The 17,372-nt window shown below is 60.5% G+C and overlaps 1 protein-coding gene across 1 annotated transcript in view; it reads left to right on the top strand.

Moving 5' to 3' along the window:
* Positions 1 to 192: 192 nt before the first annotated feature.
* LOC121282889 (unconventional myosin-Ic-like) overlaps positions 193 to 17,372 on the top strand; it is a 99,712-nt gene continuing 82,532 nt past the window's right edge. The window contains exon 1 of the mRNA XM_041196700.1: positions 193 to 539. Coding sequence (XP_041052634.1) covers positions 513 to 539 — 27 coding nt within the window. The 5' untranslated portion in view covers positions 193 to 512. The remainder of the gene's footprint in view (positions 540 to 17,372) is intronic.

Genomic DNA, 17,372 nt, shown 5'->3' with positions numbered 1-17,372 from the left:
CCCCTCCCCTTCCCCCCCCCGCCCCCCCGCCCGTCCCCCTCCCGTTCGCCTCCCCCCCGTTCGCCCCCCCCCCCGCCCGACTGGCTCTCTGCCTCTTTCTCTTTCCCTGCCTGGCTCCCTGTGTTTCTCTCTCTCAATCATCTCTCCGGCTTTCTCTCTGCGCCTGTCTCTCTCTGGATCTCTCTCTCCCTGAGTGCGTGTGTGTCCCTCCCTCTCACTCTATCCTCTCTCTCTGTGTCTCACTCTATCCTGTTTACCCTTCTCTGGTTGGTCGGCTTGTTGCTGTGTTAATTTTTGGCTTTTTTATTCGGAGAAAAAATTCCAGTAAGAGAAGCAGAGTGGGTGTGTGAAGGAGTAAGAGAAATAAGGGAGTGAATGACAGAGAGTGAGTGAGAGAGAGAGAGAGAGAGAGAGGGAGCGGCTCCGGGCTCACTGCCGGGATGACTGCACAGTGGATTTAACAGGAGAGGAGTTTTGTTTCGGACCGGGAACAGAGCGCGACCGGGATCGGGATGAAGTTCCGCAGCGGCCGGGCTGTGGTAAGGACTCGACCGGAACGGGGCCTGGCTTCAGATAAGAAACTTCCCCCTAACCCGGTGTATGAGAAACTCCAGGAGTGAGGAATTTGATTTCGACTGGGTGGAGCCGGGCTGGACTGGACTGGGCTCGCTGACCTGGGTCGGTCTGGTCTGGGTTTAGTTGGTCTGGGTTTAGTTGGGCTGGGCTGGGTTAGGTCTGATCTGGGTTTAGCTGGGCTGGTCTGGATTAGGTCTGATCTGGGTTTAGCTGGGCTGGTCTGGATTATGTCTGGTCTGGGTTTAGTTGGGCTGGGCTGGTCTGGGTTTAGTTGGGCTGGGTTTAGTTGGGCTGGGCTGGTCTGGGTTTAGTTGTGTTGGGCTGGGCTGGTCTGGCTTGAGTTGGGTTGGGCTGGGCTGGTCTGGCTTTAGTTGGGTTGGGTTGGGCTGGGCTGGTCTGGTCTGGCTTGAGTTGGGTTGGGCTGGGCTGGTCTGGCTTTAGTTGGGTTGGGCTGGTCTGGCTTTAGTTGGGTTGGGCTGGGTTTGTCTGGGTTTAGTTGGGTTGGGTAGGGCTGGTCTGGCTTTAGTTGGGTTGGGCTGGGCTGGTCCGGCTTTAGTTGGGTTGGGCTGGGTTTAGTTAGGTTGGGCTGGGCTGGTCTGGGTTTAGTTGGGTTGGGCAGGTCTGGTCTGGGTTTAGTTGGGTTGGCTGGGCTGGTTTGGGTTTAGTTGGGTTGGGCTGGGCTGATCTGGGTTTAGCTGGGCTGGGTTTAATTGGGCTGGGCTTGTCTGGGTTTAATTGGGCTGGGCTGGGTTTAGTTGTGTTGGGCTGGTCTGGGTTTAGTTGGGCTGGGTTAGATCTGGTCTAGGTTTGGTTTGGTTGGGCTGGTCTGGATTTAGATGGGTTGGTCTGGGTTTAGTTGTGTTGGGCTGGTCTGGGTTAGATCTAGTCTAGGTTTGGTTGGTCTGGTCTGGGTTTAGTTGGGCTGGGCTGGTCTGGGTTTAGTTGGGCTGGGCTGGGTTTAGTTGTGTTGGGCTTGGCTGGTCTGGGTTTAGCAGGGCTGGTCTGGGTTAGATCTGGTCTAGGTTCAGTTGGGTTGGGCTGGGTTAGGTCTGGTCTGGGTTTAGTTGGGTGGGGCTGGTCTGGGTTAGGTCTGGTCTGGGTTTAGCTGGGCTGGTCTGGGTTAGGTCTGGTCTGGGTTTAGTTGGGCTGGGCTGGTCTGGGTTTAGTTGGGTTGGGCTGGTCTGGGTTTAGTTGGGCTGGGCTGGTCTGGGTTTAGTTGGGCTGGGCTGGTCTTGGTTTAGTTGGGTTGGTTTGATTTAATTTGGGTTGGGTTGAGCTGGATTGGGTTGGGCTGGTTTATGGTCTGGATCTGTTGGGACATTCCCCTCCTCTGGTCAAGGGTTTAACTAGAGTCAGGTCCCAGCCCAGATTCAATGAACAGAAATGCTGACACTTTGTAACCTGTTGTGTGTTGAGATTAATTTGTTTCCTGAGTGAGGGGTCTTATTAGTTTCCAATTCTTGAACAGTTACAGTTGTTGCTGTCTCTGTGGTTCTCAGTTTGAAGTATGACAGGTTTTAATGCTGATTTGTCTGGGATTTGGTTATCTGTTGACTGGGGTTGGGGGTAGCAAGCATTGCAGATCTGTGTTGGAGTGCTTCCAACTGCCAGTTACATTTGTAGAGCAAACCAGGAATCTGGAACCAGAACAGACACAGGGAGACTAGGATCAAAACTTGTAAATTAAAGTGCATCATAAAGAGCATTGCTTCAAGTTCCTCCTATTGTCATTCTAGCCATGGAGTACAAAAATACAGTTCTATTAAAAGCAAATATAGGCAGTCAGTCAACCAGCTTCTGAAAGTGTAGAAGTATCTTAGGCAGGTGACACTTCAAACCAGCTTTCCATCAGGAGCAATTGGTCTGTGAGCAGGACCTTCCTGAAAACCCACCCTGTAGATACAGCTTTTATAAAAGCTAATTCTCGGGATCTGAGCATTGCTGGCGAGACTGCCCTTCACTGCCCTTGAGAAGGTGATGGTGACCTTCCAGAACCACTGGAGTCTGTCTTGTGAAGGTACACCCAATCCCAAACTGTGATGTGGTGATGATGAAGGATGACTGATATATGTCCAAGTTAGGATGGTGATGGTTGTCCCTTGTACCTACTGCCCTTTGAAATGGTGGATCACACGTTTGGAAGGTTTTACTGCTGTGAGAGTCACCTTGTTGGATTTGGTCAAGTCCATACTGACTCTTGGTCACTGTGCAAACAGCCTATTATCAGTGTTAAGGAGGCTCTGATAAGGCATCATTGATAAAGCATTTTAAATATTCTGCCTATTGGACAATTAACGTTGATGAAAACTAAATTGTAAATGTTTATTTAAAAATAAACTGCAAAAAGTGAAAAAAAATAAAGATTGGGCAGTGAGCAGTATTTGTCCATTGAACGGTAGCATAGTGGTAATGTTACTGGAGTAGTAATCCAGAGGCTTGAACTAATAATGATCCAGAGATATAAGTCCAAATCCAACCACGACAGTCAGGGAATTTAAGTTAAATTAATTAAAAAATAGTAATATGGAATTAACTCTCCATAATGGGACCATGAAACAAATGGTTGTCATGAAAAGCTTCACAACATGGACTGGAGTGGGTTTTCAGGCAGGTCCTACTGTCAATCCAATAGTTCCTGATGGAAAGCTGGTTCACTAACGTCCTTTAGGGAAGGAAATCTGCCGTCCTTACTCACCCTTCCTGTGTCTCCAGACCCACAACAATGTGGTTGACTTTTAACAGTCTAGGGGCATGCGGGGGGGTGGGGGTGGGTAAAGTGTGGGAGGAGAGTGTGAGGGCGGAGGGCAAGTGTGAGGGTGGGGGGGAAGTGTGAGGGAAGGTGAGGGGATGGGGGAGGGGAAGTGTGGGGGAGGGTGGGGAGGGTGAGGGGGGCAAGTGTGGGGGAGGGTGAGGGGGGCAAGTGTGGGGGAGGGTGAGGGGGGCAAGTGTGGGGGAGGGTGAGGGGGGGCAAGTGTGGGGGAGGGGGAGGGTGAGGGAGGCAAGTGTGAGGGAGGCAAGTGTGGGGGAGGGTGAGGGGAGGCAAGTGTGGGGGAGGGTGTTTGCAGTTTCTGGGTAAAGTTTGGAGGAGCAATGATAATTTAGTAAAATGTCAACAGTAAAGTTAGAATGGAGAGTTAGAGAGCTAGAGATGAACCCCCCCAACATGAGTTTTTTTCCTGTAGATAAATTGGCAAGTTCAGTGCCAGAGGCTGCCATGTTTGAATCATGGACTCCCTTCCTAACAGCACTGTGGGTGTTCCTACACCACATGGACTGCAGCGATTCAAGAAGGCAGCTCACCACCATCTTCTCAAGGGCAACTAGAGATGGGCAATAAATGCTGGCCCAGCCAGTGAAACCTACATCCATGATTGAAAAGCTAAATCCATTTCTAACTGCCATAGTGTAAGATACGAAGACCAATCTAAATAGGGAGTCTTTTGAGTTGAAGTGCTGTTACTTTAATTGCTGGTGATATGAGTCTTGGCCCAAACTTTAATGTTCCCATTTCAGTCTTATCACCTCTGTAAACTGTAGGCACCCTTAACCGCTATCGGGCCTGGCTTGGCGTGGGCTGCTTCGTAACAATGCTGGAATTGGAGCTTAGCGTTTCCTGAAGCACTTAACCCGTTGCTCACAATTTTTAAACCATTTCCCAGTCAAACATTGGAAGATGCTTTTGTCTGGTGACTGATGCCTCTGAGTAATTTGGAGTTCTGAGGCTTTTATTTTATCAAGCATTGGGAAGGGTGGATGTCTAACACAAATTGTGAGGGCTTATGCAATAAAGTCATGGATGTTGCAGAATGGGAGGCCATTTGGCCCATCGTGCCTGTGCCAACAGTAGTCCTCAGATTTTTTACTACGATCTTATTCCTCCAGCTCTTTTTATTTTTAGTACTGCACTGACTAAATGAATCGATTTGAGTCTGTCCATATGGTTCAGATGACAAAAAAATGAATTATTGAAGGTATCATATATATGTGGTGATGCTGGGATTGGCAGCAAATGGCCTAGACTTCACTGTCCCAGGGAGAGGGAGAGGGCCCAGACTGCACTGTCCCAGGGAGAGAGAGAGGGAGAGGGCCCAGACTGCACTGTCACAGGGAGAGAGGGAGAGGGCCCAGACTGCACTGTCTCAGGGAGAGAGGGCCCAGACTGCACTGTCTCAGGGAGAGAGAGGGCCCAGACTGCACTGTCCCAGGGAGAGGGAGAGGGCCCAGACTGCACTGTCACAGGGAGAGAGAGAGAGAGGGCCCAGACTGCACTGTCCCAGGGAGAGAGAGAGAGAGAGAGGGCCCAGACTGCACTGTCCCAGGGAGAGAGAGAGAGAGAGGGCCCAGACTGCACTGTCCCAGGGAGAGAGAGAGAGAGAGGGCCCAGACTGCACTGTCCCAGGGAGAGAGAGAGAGAGGGCCCAGACTGCACTGTCTCAGGGAGAGAGAGAGGGAGAGGGCCCAGACTGCACTGTCCCAGGGAGAGAGAGGGCCCAGACTGCACTGTCTCAGAGAGAGAGAGAGGGAGAGGGCCCAGACTGCACTGTCCCAGGGAGAGAGAGAGAGAGGGCCCAGACTGCACTGTCACAGGGAGAGAGGGAGAGGGCCCAGACTGCACTGTCCAGGGAGAGAGAGAGAGAGGGCCCAGACTGCACTGTCCCAGGGAGAGAGAGGGCCCAGACTGCACTGTCCCAGGGAGAGAGAGAGGGAGAGGGCCCAGACTGCACTGTCTCAGGGAGAGAGAGAGGGAGAGGGCCCAGACTGCACTGTCCCAGGGAGAGAGAGGGCCCAGACTGCACTGTCCCAGGGAGAGAGGGAGAGGGCCCAGACTGCACTGTCACAGGGAGAGAGGGAGAGGGCCCAGACTGCACTGTCACAGGGAGAGAGGGAGAGGGCCCAGACTGCACTGTCTCAGGGAGAGAGGGCCCAGACTGCATTGTCTCAGGGAGAGAGAGGGCCCAGACTGCACTGTCCCAGGGAGAGGGAGAGGACCCAGACTGCACTGTCCCAGGAGAGAGAGAGAGAGAGGGCCCAGACTGCACTGTCTCAGAGAGAGAGAGAGAGAGAGGGCCCAGACTACACTGTCCCAGGGAGAGAGAGAGAGAGAGGGCCCAGACTGCACTGTCTCAGGGAGAGAGAGAGGGAGAGGGCCCAGACTGCACTGTCCCAGGGAGAGAGAGGGCCCAGACTGCACTGTCCCAGGGAGAGAGAGAGAGAGAGGGCCCAGACTGCACTGTCCCAGGGAGAGAGAGAGAGAGAGGGCCCAGACTGCACTGTCCCAGAGATAGAGAGAGAGAGAGGGCCCAGACTGCACTGTCCCAGGGAGAGAGAGAGAGAGAGGGCCCAGACTGCACTGTCCCAGGGAGAGAGAGAGAGAGGGCCCAGACTGCACTGTCTCAGGGAGAGAGAGAGGGAGAGGGCCCAGACTGCACTGTCCCAGGGAGAGAGAGGGCCCAGACTGCACTGTCTCAGAGAGAGAGAGAGGGAGAGGGCCCAGACTGCACTGTCCCAGGGAGAGAGAGAGAGAGGGCCCAGACTGCACTGTCACAGGGAGAGAGGGAGAGGGCCCAGACTGCACTGTCCCAGGGAGAGAGAGAGAGAGGGCCCAGACTGCACTGTCCCAGGGAGAGAGAGGGCCCAGACTGCACTGTCCCAGGGAGAGAGAGAGGGAGAGGGCCCAGACTGCACTGTCTCAGGGAGAGAGAGAGGGAGAGGGCCCAGACTGCACTGTCCCAGGGAGAGAGAGGGCCCAGACTGCACTGTCCCAGGGAGAGAGGGAGAGGGCCCCAGACTGCACTGTCACAGGGAGAGAGGGAGAGGGCCCAGACTGCACTGTCACAGGGAGAGAGGGAGAGGGCCCAGACTGCACTGTCTCAGGGAGAGAGGGCCCAGACTGCATTGTCTCAGGGAGAGAGAGGGCCCAGACTGCACTGTCCCAGGGAGAGGGAGAGGACCCAGACTGCACTGTCCCAGGGAGAGAGAGAGAGAGAGGGCCCAGACTGCACTGTCTCAGAGAGAGAGAGAGAGAGAGGGCCCAGACTACACTGTCCCAGGGAGAGAGAGAGAGAGAGGGCCCAGACTGCACTGTCTCAGGGAGAGAGAAAGGGAGAGGGCCCAGACTGCACTGTCCCAGGGAGAGAGAGGGCCCAGACTGCACTGTCCCAGGGAGAGAGAGAGGGAGAGGGCCCAGACTGCACTGTGCCAGGGAGAGAGAGAGGGAGAGGGCCCAGACTGCACTGTCCCAGAGATAGAGAGGGCCCAGACTGCACTGTCCCAGGGAGAGAGAGAGGGAGAGGGCCCAGACTGCACTGTCCCAGGGAGAGAGAGAGGGAGAGGGCCCAGACTGCACTGTCCCAGGGAGAGAGAGAGGGAGAGGGCCCAGACTGCACTGTCCCAGGGAGAGAGAGAGGGAGAGAGAGAGGGACCAGACTGCACTGTCCCAGGGAGAGAGAGAGGGAGAGAGAGAGGGACCAGACTGCACTGTCCCAGGGAGAGAGAGAGAGAGAGAGAGAGGGACCAGACTGCACTGTCCCAGGGAGAGAGAGAGGGAGAGAGAGAGGGACCAGACTGCACTGTCCCAGGGAGAGAGAGAGAGAGAGGGAGAGGGCCCAGACTGCACTGTCTCAGGGAGAGAGGGCCCAGACTGCATTGTCTCAGGGAGAGAGAGGGCCCAGACTGCACTGTCCCAGGGAGAGGGAGAGGGCCCAGACTGCACTGTCCCAGGGAGAGAGAGAGAGAGAGGGCCCAGACTGCACTGTCTCAGAGAGAGAGAGAGAGAGAGGGCCCAGACTACACTGTCCCAGGGAGAGAGAGAGAGAGAGGGCCCAGACTGCACTGTCTCAGGGAGAGAGAGAGGGAGAGGGCCCAGACTGCACTGTCCCAGGGAGAGAGAGGGCCCAGACTGCACTGTCCCAGGGAGAGAGAGAGGGAGAGGGCCCAGACTGCACTGTGCCAGGGAGAGAGAGAGGGAGAGGGCCCAGACTGCACTGTCCCAGAGATAGAGAGGGCCCAGACTGCACTGTCCCAGGGAGAGAGAGAGGGAGAGGGCCCAGACTGCACTGTCCCAGGGAGAGAGAGAGGGAGAGGGCCCAGACTGCACTGTCCCAGGGAGAGAGAGAGGGAGAGGGCCCAGACTGCACTGTCCCAGGGAGAGAGAGAGGGAGAGGGCCCAGACTGCACTGTCCCAGGGAGAGAGAGAGGGAGAGGGCCCAGACTGCACTGTCCCAGGGAGAGAGAGAGAGAGGGCCCAGACTGCACTGTCCCAGGGAGAGAGAGGGCCCAGACTGCACTGTCCCAGGGAGAGAGAGGGCCCAGACTGCACTGTCCCAGGGAGAGAGAGAGGGAGAGGGCCCAGACTGCACTGTCCCAGGGAGAGAGCCAGAGGGCCCAGACTGCACTGGCCCAGGGAGAGAGGGAGAGTGCCCAGACTGCACTGTCTCAGGGAGAGAGAGAGGGAGGGAGGGGGCTCAGGCTGTGCTGTCCCAAGTAGAGAGAGGGCCCAGACTGCTCTGTCTCAGGGAGAGAGAGAGAGAGAGAGGGCCCAGACTGCACTGTCCCAGGGAGAGAGAGAGAGAGAGAGCCCAGACTGCTCTGTCTCAGGGAGAGAGAGAGAGAGAGGGCCCAGACTGCACTGTCCCAGGGAGAGAGAGAGAGAGAGAGGGCCCAGACTGCACTGTCTCAGGGAGAGAGAGGGCCCAGACTGCACTGTCTCAGGGAGAGAGAGGGCCCAGACTGCACTGTCCCAGGGGGAGAGAGAGAGGGCCCAGACTGCACTGTCCCAGGGAGAGAGAGAGAGAGAGTGAGAGAACTCAGACTACACTGTCCCAGGGAGAGAGAGGGCCCAGACTGCACTGTCCCAGGGGGAGAGAGAGAGGGCTCAGACGGCACTGTCCCAGGGAGAGAGAGAGAGAGGGGGCCAAGACTGCACTGGCCCAGGGGGAGAGAGAGAGAGAGAGAGGGCCCAGACTGCACTGTCCCAGAGAGAGAGGGAGAGGGTCCAGACTGCACTGTCCCAGAGAGAGAGGGAGAGGGCCCAAGACTGCACTGTCCCAGGGGGGGAGAGAGAGAGAGAGGGCCCAGACTGCACTGTCCTAGGGAGAGAGAGAGGGCTCAGACGGCACTGTCCCAGAGAGAGAGGGAGAGGGCCCAAGACTGCACTGTCCCAGGGAGAGAGAGAGGGAGAGAGAGAGGGACCAGACTGCACTGTCCCAGGGAGAGAGAGAGGGAGAGAGAGAGGGACCAGACTGCACTGTCCCAGGGAGAGAGAGAGAGAGAGAGAGAGAGAGAGAGGGACCAGACTGCACTGTCCCAGGGAGAGAGAGAGGGAGAGAGAGAGGGACCAGACTGCACTGTCCCAGGGAGAGAGAGAGAGAGAGAGAGAGGGACCAGACTGCACTGTCCCAGGGAGAGAGAGGGAGAGGGCCCAGACTGCACTGTCCCAGGGAGAGAGAGAGAGAGGGAGAGAGAGAGGGACCAGACTGCACTGTCCCAGGGAGAGAGAGAGAGAGAGAGGGACCAGACTGCACTGTCCCAGGGAGAGAGAGAGGGAGAGAGAGAGGGACCAGACTGCACTGTCCCAGGGAGAGAGAGAGAGAGAGAGGGCCCAGACTGCACTGTCCCAGGGAGAGAGAGAGGGAGAGAGAGAGGGACCAGACTGCACTGTCCCAGGGAGAGAGAGAGAGAGAGAGAGAGAGGGACCAGACTGCACTGTCCCAGGGAGAGAGAGAGAGAGAGAGAGAGGGACCAGACTGCACTGTCCCAGGGAGAGAGAGGGAGAGGGCCCAGGCTGCACTTTACCAGGGAGAGAGAGAGAGAGAGGCAGAGGGCCCAGACTGCACTGTCCCAGGGAGAGAGCGAGAGAGGGGGGGCCAAGACTACACTGTCCCAGGGACAGAGAGGACCAAGACTGCACTGGCCCAGGGGGAGAGAGAGATGCCAAACTGCACTGTCCCAGGGAGAGAGAGAGAGGGCTCAGACGGCATTGTCCCAGGGACAGAGAGAGAGAGGGGGCCAAGACTGCACTGGCCCAGGGAGAGAGTGGCAGAGGGTCCAGACGGCACTGTCCCAGGGAGTGAGGGCCCAGACGGCACTGTCCCAGGGAGTGAGGGCCCAGACGGCACTGTCCCAGGGAGTGAGGGCCCAGACGGCACTGTCCCAGGGAGTGAGGGCCCAGACGGCACTGTCCCAGGGAGTGAGGGCCCAGACGGCACTGTCCCAGGGAGTGAGGGCCCAGACGGCACTGTCCCAGGGAGTGAGGGCCCAGACGGCACTGTCCCAGGGAGTGAGGGCCCAGACGGCACTGTCCCAGGGAGTGAGGGCCCAGACGGCACTGTCCCAGGGAGTGAGGGCCCAGACGGCACTGTCCCAGGGAGTGAGGGCCCAGACGGCACTGTCCCAGGGAGTGAGGGCCCAGACGGCACTGTCCCAGGGAGTGAGGGCCCAGACGGCACTGTCCCAGGGAGTGAGGGCCCAGACGGCACTGTCCCAGGGAGTGAGGGCCCAGACGGCACTGTCCCAGGGAGTGAGGGCCCAGACGGCACTGTCCCAGGGAGTGAGGGCCCAGACGGCACTGTCCCAGGGAGTGAGGGCCCAGACGGCACTGTCCCAGGGAGTGAGGGCCCAGACGGCACTGTCCCAGGGAGAGAGGGCCCAGACGGCACTGTCCCAGGGAGAGAGGGCCCAGACGGCACTGTCCCAGGGAGAGAGGGCCCAGACGGCACTGTCCCAGGGAGAGAGGGCCCAGACGGCACTGTCCCAGGGAGAGAGGGCCCAGACGGCACTGTCCCAGGGAGAGAGGGCCCAGACGGCACTGTCCCAGGGAGAGGGAGAGGGCCCAGACGGCACTGTCCCAGGGAGAGGGAGAGGGCCCAGACTGCACTGTCCCAGGGAGAGGGAGAGGGCCCAGACTGCACTGTCCCAGGGAGAGGGAGAGGGCCCAGACTGCACTGTCCCAGGGAGAGGGAGAGGGCCCAGACTGCACAGTCTCAGGGGGAGAGAGAGAGGACCAGACTGCACTGTCCCAGGGAGAGTGGGAGAGGGAGAGGGAGAGGGCCCAGACTGCACGGTCCCAGGGAGAAGGAGAGAGAGGGACAAACTGCACTGTCCCGGGGAGAGGGCCCAGACTGCACTGTCCCAGGGAGAGTGAGAGGGCCCAGACTGCACTGTCCCAGGGAGAGAGGGAGAGGGCCCAGACTGCACTGTCCCAGGGAGAGAGGGAGAGGGCCCAGACTGCACTGTCTCAGGGAGAGAGAGAGAGAGAGCCCAGACTGCACTGTCCCAAGGAGAGAGAGAGCCCAGACTGCACTGTCCCAGGGTGTGAGAGAGAGGGAGAGGGCCCAGACTGCACTGTCCCAGGGAGAGAGAGAGGGAGAGGGCCAAGACTACACTGTCCCAGGGAGAGAGAGAGTGGCAGAGGGTCCAGACTACACTGTCCCAGGGAGAGAGAGAGAGAGAGGACCAGACTGCACTGTCCCAGGGAGAGAGAGAGTTGCAGAGGGTCCAGACTACACTGTCCCAGGGAGAGAGAGAGAGAGAGGGCCCAGACTGCACTGTCCCAGGGAGAGAGAGAGTGGCAGAGGGTCCAGACTGCACTGTCCCAGGGAGAGAGAGAGAGAGGGCCCAGACTGCACTGTCCCAGGGAGAGAGAGAGAGAGAGGGCCCAGACTGCACTGTCCCAGGGAGAGAGAGAGAGAGAGGGCCCAGACTGCACTGTCCCAGGGAGAGAGAGAGAGAGAGAGAGGGCCCAGACTGCACTGTGCCAGGGAGAGTGGGAGAGGGAGAGGGAGAGGGCCCAGACTGCACAGTCGCAGGGGGAGAGAGAGAGGACCAGACTGCTCTGTGCCAGGGAGAGAGAGAGAGAGAGAGAGAGGACCCAGACTGCACTGTGCCAGGGAGAGTGGGAGAGGGAGAGGGAGAGGGCCCAGACTGCACAGTCTCAGGGGGAGAGAGAGAGGACCAGACTGCACTGTGCCAGGGAGAGTGGGAGAGGGAGAGGGAGAGGGCCCAGACTGCATGGTCCCAGGGAGAAGGAGAGAGAGGGACAAACTGCACTGTCCCGGGGAGAGGGCCCAGACTGCACTGTCCCAGGGAGAGAGAGAGAGAGAGGGCCCAGACTGCACTGTCCCAGGGAGAGAGAGAGAGAGAGGGCCCAGACTGCACTGTCCCAGGGGGAGAGAGAGAAGGCCCAGACTGCACTGTCCCAGGGAGAGAGAGGGGGAGAGGGCCCAGACTGCACTGTCCCAGGGAGAGAGAGAGGGAGAAGGCCCAGACTGCACTGTCCCAGGGAGAGAGAGGGAGAAGGCCCAGACTGCACTGTCCCAGGGAGAGAGAGAGGGAGAGAGCCCAGACTGCACTGTCCCAGGGAGAGAGAGAGGGAGAGAGCCCAGACTGCACTGTCCCAGGGAGAGAGAGAGAGAGAGGGCCCAGACTGCACTGTCCCAGGGAGAGAGAAAGGGAGAGGGCCCAGACTGCACTGTCCCAGGGAGAGAGAGAGGGAGAAGGCCCAGACTGCACTGTCCCAGGGAGAGAGAGAGGGAGAGAGCCCAGACTGCACTGTCCCAGGGAGAGAGAGAGAGAGAGGGCCCAGACTGCTCTGTCCCAGTGAGAGAGAGAGAGGGAGAGAGCCCAGACTGCACTGTCCCAGTGAGAGAGAGAGAGGGAGAGAGCCCAGACTGCACTGTCCCAGGGAGAGAGAGAGAGGGCCCAGACTGCACTGTCCCATGGAGAGAGAGAAAGATAGAGTGGGCCCAGACTGCACTGTCCCAGGGAGAGAGGGCCCAGACTGCACTGTCCCAGGGAGAGAGGGCCCAGACTGCACTGTCCCAGGGAGTGAGGGCCCAGACGGCACTGTCCCAGGGAGTGAGGGCCCAGACGGCACTGTCCCAGGGAGTGAGGGCCCAGACGGCACTGTCCCAGGGAGTGAGGGCCCAGACGGCACTGTCCCAGGGAGAGAGAGGGCCCAGACGGCACTGTCCCAGGGAGAGAGAGGGCCCAGACGGCACTGTCCCAGGGAGAGAGAGGGCCCAGACGGCACTGTCCCAGGGAGAGAGAGGGCCCAGACGGCACTGTCCCAGGGAGAGAGAGGGCCCAGACGGCACTGTCCCAGGGAGAGAGAGGGCCCAGACGGCACTGTCCCAGGGAGAGAGAGGGCCCAGACGGCACTGTCCCAGGGAGAGAGAGGGCCCAGACGGCACTGTCCCAGGGAGAGAGAGGGCCCAGACGGCACTGTCCCAGGGAGAGAGAGGGCCCAGACGGCACTGTCCCAGGGAGAGAGAGGGCCCAGACGGCACTGTCCCAGGGAGAGAGAGGGCCCAGACGGCACTGTCCCAGGGAGAGAGAGGGCCCAGACGGCACTGTCCCAGGGAGAGAGAGGGCCCAGACGGCACTGTCCCAGGGAGAGAGAGGGCCCAGACGGCACTGTCCCAGGGAGAGAGAGGGCCCAGACGGCACTGTCCCAGGGAGAGAGAGGGCCCAGACGGCACTGTCCCAGGGAGAGAGAGGGCCCAGACGGCACTGTCCCAGGGAGAGAGAGGGCCCAGACGGCACTGTCCCAGGGAGAGAGAGGGCCCAGACGGCACTGTCCCAGGGAGAGAGAGGGCCCAGACGGCACTGTCCCAGGGAGAGAGAGGGCCCAGACGGCACTGTCCCAGGGAGAGAGAGGGCCCAGACGGCACGGTCCCAGGGAGAGAGGGCCCAGACGGCACGGTCCCAGGGAGAGAGGGCCCAGACGGCACGGTCCCAGGGAGAGAGGGCCCAGACGGCACGGTCCCAGGGAGTGAGGGCCCAGACGGCACGGTCCCAGGGAGTGAGGGCCCAGACGGCACGGTCCCAGGGAGTGAGGGCCCAGACGGCACGGTCCCAGGGAGTGAGGGCCCAGACGGCACGGTCCCAGGGAGTGAGGGCCCAGACGGCACGGTCCCAGGGAGTGAGGGCCCAGACGGCACGGTCCCAGGGAGTGAGGGCCCAGACGGCACTGTCCCAGGGAGTGAGGGCCCAGACGGCACTGTCCCAGGGAGAGAGGGAGAGGGCCCAGACTGCACTGTCTCAGGGAGAGAGAGAGAGAGAGCCCAGACTGCACTGTCCCAAGGAGAGAGAGAGCCCAGACTGCCCTGTCCCAGGGTGTGAGAGAGAGGGAGAGGGCCCAGACTGCACTGTCCCAGGGAGAGAGAGAGGGAGAGGGCCAAGACTACACTGTCCCAGGGAGAGAGAGAGTGGCAGAGGGTCCAGACTACACTGTCCCAGGGAGAGAGAGAGAGAGAGGACCAGACTGCACTGTCCCAGGGAGAGAGAGAGTGGCAGAGGGTCCAGACTACACTGTCCCTGGGAGAGAGAGAGAGAGGGCCCAGACTGCACTGTCCCAGGGAGAGAGAGACTGGCAGAGGGTCCAGACTGCACTGTCCCAGGGAGAGAGAGAGAGAGGGCCCAGACTGCACTGTCCCAGGGAGAGAGAGAGAGAGAGAGAGGGCCCAGACTGCACTGTCCCAGGGAGAGAGAGAGAGAGAGAGGGCCCAGACTGCACTGTCCCAGGGAGAGAGAGAAAGATAGAGTGGGCCCAGACTGCACTGTCCCAGGGAGAGAGGGCCCAGACTGCACTGTCCCAGGGAGAGAGGGCCCAGACTGCACTGTCCCAGGGAGTGAGGGCCCAGACGGCACTGTCCCAGGGAGTGAGGGCCCAGACGGCACTGTCCCAGGGAGTGAGGGCCCAGACGGCACTGTCCCAGGGAGTGAGGGCCCAGACGGCACTGTCCCAGGGAGAGAGAGGGCCCAGACGGCACTGTCCCAGGGAGAGAGAGGGCCCAGACGGCACTGTCCCAGGGAGAGAGAGGGCCCAGACGGCACTGTCCCAGGGAGAGAGAGGGCCCAGACGGCACTGTCCCAGGGAGAGAGAGGCCCAGACGGCACTGTCCCAGGGAGAGAGGAGGGCCCAGACGGCACTGTCCCAGGGAGAGAGAGGGCCCAGACGGCACTGTCCCAGGGAGAGAGAGGGCCCAGACGGCACTGTCCCAGGGAGAGAGAGGGCCCAGACGGCACTGTCCCAGGGAGAGAGAGGGCCCAGACGGCACTGTCCCAGGGAGAGAGAGGGCCCAGACGGCACTGTCCCAGGGAGAGAGAGGGCCCAGACGGCACTGTCCCAGGGAGAGAGAGGGCCCAGACGGCACTGTCCCAGGGAGAGAGAGGGCCCAGACGGCACTGTCCCCAGGGAGAGAGAGGGCCCAGACGGCACTGTCCCAGGGAGAGAGAGGGCCCCAGACGGCACTGTCCCAGGGAGAGAGAGGGCCCAGACGGCACTGTCCCAGGGAGAGAGAGGGCCCAGACGGCACTGTCCCCAGGGAGAGAGAGGGCCCAGACGGCACTGTCCCAGGGAGAGAGAGGGCCCAGACGGCACTGTCCCAGGGAGAGAGAGGGCCCAGACGGCACTGTCCCAGGGAGAGAGAGGGCCCAGACGGCACTGTCCCAGGGAGAGAGAGGGCCCAGACGGCACTGTCCCAGGGAGAGAGAGGGCCCAGACGGCACGGTCCCAGGGAGAGAGGGCCCAGACGGCACGGTCCCAGGGAGAGAGGGCCCAGACGGCACGGTCCCAGGGAGAGAGGGCCCAGACGGCACGGGTCCCAGGGAGTGAGGGCCCAGACGGCACGGTCCCAGGGAGTGAGGGCCCAGACGGCACGGTCCCAGGGAGTGAGGGCCCAGACGGCACGGTCCCAGGGAGTGAGGGCCCAGACGGCACGGTCCCAGGGAGTGAGGGCCCAGACGGCACGGTCCCAGGGAGTGAGGGCCCAGACGGCACGGTCCCAGGGAGTGAGGGCCCAGACGGCACTGTCCCAGGGAGTGAGGGCCCAGACGGCACTGTCCCAGGGAGAGAGGGAGAGGGCCCAGACTGCACTGTCTCAGGGAGAGAGAGAGAGAGAGCCCAGACTGCACTGTCCCAAGGAGAGAGAGAGCCCAGACTGCCCTGTCCCAGGGTGTGAGAGAGAGGGAGAGGGCCCAGACTGCACTGTCCCAGGGAGAGAGAGAGGGAGAGGGCCAAGACTACACTGTCCCAGGGAGAGAGAGAGTGGCAGAGGGTCCAGACTACACTGTCCCAGGGAGAGAGAGAGAGAGAGGACCAGACTGCACTGTCCCAGGGAGAGAGAGAGTGGCAGAGGGTCCAGACTACACTGTCCCTGGGAGAGAGAGAGAGAGGGCCCAGACTGCACTGTCCCAGGGAGAGAGAGACTGGCAGAGGGTCCAGACTGCACTGTCCCAGGGAGAGAGAGAGAGAGGGCCCAGACTGCACTGTCCCAGGGAGAGAGAGAGAGAGAGAGAGGGCCCAGACTGCACTGTCCCAGGGAGAGAGAGAGAGAGAGAGAGAGAGGGCCCAGACTGCACTGTCCCAGGGAGAGAGAGAGAGAGAGAGAGAGAGAGGGCCCAGACTGCACTGTGCCAGGGAGAGTGGGAGAGGGAGAGGGAGAGGGCCCAGACTGCACAGTCGCAGGGGGAGAGAGAGAGGACCAGACTGCACTGTGCCAGGGAGAGAGAGAGAGAGAGAGGACCCAGACTGCACTGTGCCAGGGAGAGTGGGAGAGGGAGAGGGAGAGGGCCCAGACTGCACAGTCTCAGGGGGAGAGAGAGAGGACCAGACTGCACTGTGCCAGGGAGAGTGGGAGAGGGAGAGGGAGAGGGCCCAGACTGCACGGTCCCAGGGAGAAGGAGAGAGAGGGACAAACTGCACTGTCCCGGGGAGAGGGCCCAGACTGCACTGTCCCAGGGAGAGAGAGAGAGAGAGGGCCCAGACTGCACTGTCCCAGGGAGAGAGAGAGAGAGAGGGCCCAGACTGCACTGTCCCAGGGAGAGAGAGAGAGAGAAGGCCCAGACTGCACTGTCCCAGGGGGAGAGAGAGAAGGCCCAGACTGCACTGTCCCAGGGAGAGAGAGAGGGAGAGGGCCCAGACTGCACTGTCCCAGGGAGAGAGAGAGGGAGAAGGCCCAGACTGCACTGTCCCAGGGAGAGAGAGAGGGAGAAGGCCCAGACTGCACTGTCCCAGGGAGAGAGAGAGGGAGAGAGCCCAGACTGCACTGTCCCAGGGAGAGAGAGAGGGAGAGAGCCCAGACTGCACTGTCCCAGGGAGAGAGAGAGAGAGAGGGCCCAGACTGCACTGTCCCAGGGAGAGAGAAAGGGAGAGGGCCCAGACTGCACTGTCCCAGGGAGAGAGAGAGGGAGAAGGCCCAGACTGCACTGTCCCAGGGAGAGAGAGAGGGAGAGAGCCCAGACTGCACTGTCCCAGGGAGAGAGAGAGAGAGAGGGCCCAGACTGCTCTGTCCCAGTGAGAGAGAGAGAGGGAGAGAGCCCAGACTGCACTGTCCCAGTGAGAGAGAGAGAGGGAGAGAGCCCAGACTGCACTGTCCCAGGGAGAGAGAGAGGGCCCAGACTGCACTGTCCCAGGGAGAGAGAGAGAGGGCCCAGACTGCACTGTCCCAGGGAGAGAGAGGGCCCAGTCTGCACTGTCCCAGGGAGAGGGTGTCCAGACTGCACTGTCCCAGGGAGAGTGAGAGAGGGCCCAGGCTGCATTTTTCCAGTGAGAGAGGACCCAGACTGCACTGTTCCAGGGAGAGTGAGAGGGGGAGAGGGCCCAGGCGGCACGGCCATTGGAGAGAGAGAGAGAGAGAGAGAGAGAGAGGGCCCAGAATTCACTGTCCCATGGAGAGAGAGAAAGATAGAGTGGGCCCAGACTGCACTGTCCCAGGGAGAGAGGGCCCAGACTGCACTGTCCCAGGGAGAGAGGGCCCAGACTGCACTGTCCCAGGGAGAGAGGGCCCAGACTGCAC

This window comes from Carcharodon carcharias, chromosome 10, assembly GCF_017639515.1.
Source record: "Carcharodon carcharias isolate sCarCar2 chromosome 10, sCarCar2.pri, whole genome shotgun sequence".
Classification (NCBI taxonomy): Eukaryota; Metazoa; Chordata; class Chondrichthyes; order Lamniformes; family Lamnidae; genus Carcharodon; species Carcharodon carcharias.
The sequence above is the reverse complement of the archived record's forward strand: the minus strand, read 5'-3'. Positions and strand labels throughout refer to the sequence as shown.